The sequence below is a fragment of the Dioscorea cayenensis genome, chromosome 1 (assembly GCF_009730915.1).
Source record: "Dioscorea cayenensis subsp. rotundata cultivar TDr96_F1 chromosome 1, TDr96_F1_v2_PseudoChromosome.rev07_lg8_w22 25.fasta, whole genome shotgun sequence".
NCBI lineage: Eukaryota > Viridiplantae > Streptophyta > Magnoliopsida > Dioscoreales > Dioscoreaceae > Dioscorea > Dioscorea cayenensis.
In genome coordinates this window covers 30,472,139-30,477,778 of record NC_052471.1, presented here as the reverse complement: position 1 = coordinate 30,477,778, position 5,640 = coordinate 30,472,139, and the positions used below count along the sequence as shown (strand labels likewise).

At 39.8% G+C, this 5,640-nt stretch overlaps 1 protein-coding gene across 1 annotated transcript; it reads left to right on the top strand.

Annotated features, from left to right (window-relative positions):
• Window positions 1–2,231: 2,231 nt before the first annotated feature.
• Window positions 2,232–3,314, top strand: LOC120258918 (subtilisin-like protease 4). Its single transcript, XM_039266392.1, has 3 exons — window positions 2,232–2,681; window positions 2,817–3,066; window positions 3,160–3,314. The coding sequence occupies exons 1-3, from the start codon at window positions 2,232–2,234 to the stop codon at window positions 3,312–3,314; spliced, it is 855 nt and encodes a 284-aa protein (XP_039122326.1).
• The last annotated feature ends 2,326 nt before the right edge of the window (window positions 3,315–5,640 follow it).

The following is a 5,640-nucleotide window of genomic DNA, read 5'->3' as shown; positions in this document are numbered from 1 at the left end:
CAGAAATTTTATAATCTCAAAGTACGAAATTTTACCGATGGATTACTTACTTGTAAAAGAAAATCTTTCAAACTCCAACACTCCAATTGACACTAATAGCGACTTCTTGGGAGGGTCCTATGATTAAAAACATTGAACTATAACAACAATTTGGGGAAAATTTTGAGAAAAATTTTAGCACAATAAAGGATAATAAGGCATAATCAAACAACCTTATTCCCATTACAAAAATTTCTAACAAGGAAGTGCATGAGAACACAGCTCACAAGCAAACAAAAATAGGAACTTAACAACCCAGTTATAAGCTTGCAAACATGCCAGTATGACTAAATGAACAAGAACTAGATAATAGCTTAACAAATCATGCATGGTATATCAGGCCTGCAGGTTGGGGTGAGGGCGTAAAATCCCCTATAGGTTTGGAAAACCATGCAACCCTACTCACATTCTCACTTACTCAATATATATATATATATATATATTATCACCATAAGGCTCATGAAAACAAGTATACACATATATGTTCATAGTACAATATTACAAAACCAAAGGAAGCCAAAACATAAAGAGGATGACTTTAACACTCTTAAATTCAAGGCTTAAAACTTAAGCATGCTCCTACAAAATCATTACTTATAAACCCATGAATGGTTGGAACCTGGGATTTACACCTAAGTTTAAGAGTGTGGAAATGCTCAAGGTTGCACTACAAAATTTTGAACATGTGCACAAACAAGCATGAAAACCAACCATCATAAGGGTACTGCCATTACCTAAACTACCAACCTAAAAACTTAACATTTTCCAAATATATATGAAAGCATTGAAAGGGCACTAAAATAAGAACAACAACATGCTAAAGGGCAATACCATCAAGTAGAAGGAAGACTTACTTGGTGTGATGACTAGGAGAAACTACAATATCAAGATGGCAGCCTTTAAGGAGAGAAGCAAGGTTTCTCTCGAAGATAGGCTTAAAGAGAGAAGTTGCAACCAACCTCGGCTTATTTGGCTCACAAGTTTTCAAGAAATCCAGTGACCATACTGATTAGGTATTGCAAAGAATGGAAGAAATCATCAATGGATTTTTATCTTGAGAGCAAGAATGCCTTATAGTTTGGATCAAGACATGCACTCCATCTACTTTCACTCTCTTAAAGGACTGCACTCTCTTCTTGCTAAAAAGCTCTAATATGGAGAACTTTCTCAATTGTCTCAAATGCTCGCCGGACGTTCGGAAGTTGGAAGTTTTGTGATCCCGGAATCTCTCTCCCTCTCTCTCACACTTTTTTACAGAAAATTGGTAGAAGATGGGGTGGGTTGCTAATGGCTTTGGCTCAATATGCAACCAATAAGATGGCAACGAAGAGTCCCCAAAACAAGGCTTTTGCATGGAAAGAAGGCCAGGAATCCATCTTGAAATATGGTTTACAAATGAATTTAGACAAAAAGCTGGGGCCCAAAATCTTCCTTTTGTAGGATTAATTTATTTTAAAAAACACTTCTTAATGGGAATCGATTACTTTGTCAAGAGGGAACCTTACAAAGAGAAAGCGCACCATGCAATATGCATTTTTGAATAATAGTAACATAGTATTTGTTTCATGGCATCCAAAGTCCAAGCTTGTTCTGAAGTTGAAAATTATCAGTGCTATATATCCTTCATCCAAGGCAATTATATTTGGTGTTTGAATTCAAAGTGGTACCCTATCTCACTAGCAAAAAAAATTATCACAATTTTGATGAGACGCATAGGGTATGATATGAATGAAAATTACCAAATTCCTTCGACGATGAGCAATCTTGAGTCATAGATATATAGTCTATAAATTGGAATGTCACAGAGACCATGAACCACATCCACACCTTGGCTATTTGATCTCTTCCATTAATTCTTTCAAAACACCACTCAAATGGGAGAGTTCAAGGGTGGCTTTGCTTCTTTCTCGGTTATTGTATTTTTTCTTTCATTTAACATTTTCGCTTGGTTCATGGTCAGCTATTGATTATAGTCAGTGATCATTGTGAAAACATTAGCCAAATCAAAACCTACATTATTCACGTACTGAAGCCAGAGGGCTCAAATTTATTAGGCACCGAGGATTTAGAGAACTGGCATAAGTCCTTTTTGCCCAACACTACTCTTGATATAGGCGAGCCACTTATGTTTCTCATATAAAGAAGCAATCAGCGGGTTTGCAGCAAGATTAACACCCGAAGAAGTAAGAGATATGGAGAAGATGGATGGATTTCTACGTGCCAATCTGAGGAGGACACTTCACCTCCAAATGACCTATACTCATGACTTCCTTAACCTGAGCATTTTATTTGGAGTTTGGTCCACAAGCAACTCATTTTATGGCGAGGGGATCATCATCGGAGTGTTGGATATAGGCATTCACATGCCCTATCCTTCTTTTGATAACACAGGAATGCCTCCCCGCCCAGCAGGATGGAACGCAAGTTGTTACCTCCGAACACCTTGTAATGGTAAAGTCATTACGGTACAATCTTTTGATATAGCTAATAGCACCACTCCGCCAAGTGACATAGATCAAGGTTACGGCACACATGTGGCCGACATTGCAGTAGGCAACTTTGTGGATAATGCGGAGGTCCTTAACCAAGCTCTTGGAAGAGCAGCAGGAATGGCACCAAAAGCATTTATATCAGTGTACAAGGTGTGTTTTATAAGTATAGGTTGCGAAACAACTAGTGTTTTAGCAGGTATAGATAAAGCAATACAAGATGGGGTGCACATCCTTCATACGTCCTACGGGTTATGACCTCCTGACTTGCCTACTTCATTTCTTGAGGATGATGTTGCTGTTGGCACATTCTCAGCAATGCAGAAGGGGATCTTCCCCTACACAGCTGCTTGTAACAATGGTCTAGACCCAGAGACATTGGGTCATGCTGCACCTTGGGATATGGTTATTGGTGCAACAACTACAGATCGAAGAATAAGAGCAACTGCGATACTCGGCAATGGGACACAACTCCACGGAGAAAGCGCCTACCAACCTAACATGGTTACTAACCAATTTTGTCCCCTTGTTTATCAAGGTAGCAATAGATAATATCGACAACTGTTGTGCATAGATTTAAATGGCATCAATGTTCGAGATAAGATTGTGATGTGTGAGATTGGACATATAGAGAACATAGAAAAAGGTAAAGTAGTCAGGAATGCTAGAGGTGCTGGCGTGATCCTTATGAATTTTGACAAGTATGGGAACACAACATTTTCAGATGCTCACCATCTTCGAGGAGCATATGTGAGCTACAAAGATGCCATTCAACTTAAAGATTAAATTATCATGAACTCCACACCAACAGCAAAGATCATCTTCGGTGGCACTATATTTAACATTCACCCATCTCCAGCATTGGCCTCCTTCTCGTCAAGAGGCCCGTCCAAGTATAAATGAAATATTATAAAGCCAGATGTCACCACACCCGGAGTGAATATTCTATCTGCTTGGCCAGTGGAAGTTGGGCCCTTTCCATCTGGTCTAAAAACAAAGACATTGAACTTCTTGAGTGGCACATCCATGGCCACACCTCATGTCTCCAGAATTGTGGCTCTTATCATGAGCAAGTTAAAGTACGGAAATAAGCGTCAGTGGTCAATATCAGAGATCCGGTCAGCACTTATCACCACAATCAACACATTCGACTTAGATGGATGGCCAATCTTCGATGAAGCAACTTTTAATGATAGTGCCAACATTCTCCAATGGGGAGCTGGGCAAGTAAATGCGACGAATGCCATGGATCCAGGTCTCGTTAACAACATTGAACTAGATGATTATGTTGCCTATCTTTGCGGAATTTTTTCTAATTACACCCAAGATGTGCAAAGGTTCACCAAAAACAACACACAGTGCACTAGATCTATCTCTGGTGAGCAACTCAATTATCCCTCGATTGGCATACCAATGGCATCGAGCTCAGCAAGCACCACTATTAGTCGAACAGTGACGAACGTGGGGGATGCTAGGGAAATCTACAATGCCACATTCATAGAGCCACCATTTGTGAAAATGTACCTCTCTCAATACCAGCTTAGCTTCAGCCGATTAGATCAACAAATTACCTATGATATCACATTCACTATGAATGGTTCTCACCCAGGCTCTGGAGTTATTGGACAAGGAGAGTTGTCATGGGTGTCCAGCAAGCACAATGTTACAAGTCCCATCTACATCGCATTCTAAAACCCATAAATGTAATAATCATCCAATACAATAAGCTTGTATGAGTTGATTGTGTTGCCTTGACCAAAAATCCCTGTGAAGATATTGTTTTCATAATTGAGGAATTTGGTGCACTCCTATGTACTTTTGCATTTAGTTCAATTATTGTTACTCCTATTAATGAACTTAATGTTATTGAAATGAAGAAAAAGGGTCAGTATATGTGCATACACACTAGCATTATTTATCTAAACCTATGATAACACCAAACAAATAACCACTCAGGTCTACGCCATCATTAAAGCTTTGCTGAACCAAATAATATGTCCTATGTTTAGTCCCTTGATCATGGCTTTCATGACTAAAACCTCACTCAGTTATAATTAACAAAAAAGAAGTACATGCTTTTTTGAAAAGCCATGACCCCTGATTTTTTAAGGAGCCCCAAAGCCATGACTAATAGCCTTAAGACTGTTCTCCCTAAGCTAATTGGTCGAGAACAATCGGGCTTTGTAGCAGGGCGCTGCCCCTTTGACAATATCATCGCTTTGCAAGAGGTCATGCATTCTACTGAGCGTTCGATCAATGAACGTCTCTAGGATGATTATTAAAATTGACATTAAGAAAGCTTATGATACCATTAGTTGGAGTGTAGTTCTTGCCACCCTCGCTAAAATGAACTTTCCTAGCCTTTGTGTCATGCCCTGACCCTAGCCGGGCACGTGGTAATCGCCACGGCAACAAGGAGTGAACCCTACAGTGTCCCACCTCCTAGTAACCATAAGTCTCAAAACAAACCTGCTAGCACCGCTTACTAAAGAAAGATACATGGTCCGTAATAGGACCAGCCAGAGTTCCACATGCAACCAAAAAGTATAGATACACGAACAATACACAAAGCTCAAGTCTAGTGGATCCATACAATTTACATGCACACTGCACTAACCTAAACAAGGGAAAAAAAGGAGGTCACTCTACTGTCTGCCCAGCACAACCCAGTCCAACATCGCAGTCTGAGAAAGGAGAAAGGAGAGTGGTGACTAACATCTGTTACCCAGTGAGTGGTGACAGTATAGAGATAACAGAGTAAATAAAGTACTTCAAATAGTAGTAACCACAATAATAATAACATATAAAAGTAGTTCTAAGTATTTGACAAGTTAACAGATAACACAATGGTTCATAAATAGTACATGTAAGTAACATTTTCCAACACATTGAGCACCGCTCAAAATACAGGCTGGTCTTAAACAATTCCCAAGCTAATCGTGGCCGCGACTAGCTACGGGACCACCAAGTTGTTTTAGGACTTTTAAAATTCACAAATGCTGCCTTCCTTGGTGTTGGCCCACTGAGATCCCCATGTGGTGACCCCAGGTTTCTCACATAAAAGACCCCTTGTCAATGGCTCCGCGCACCTCTTGACCAGGGTAAACTCAGG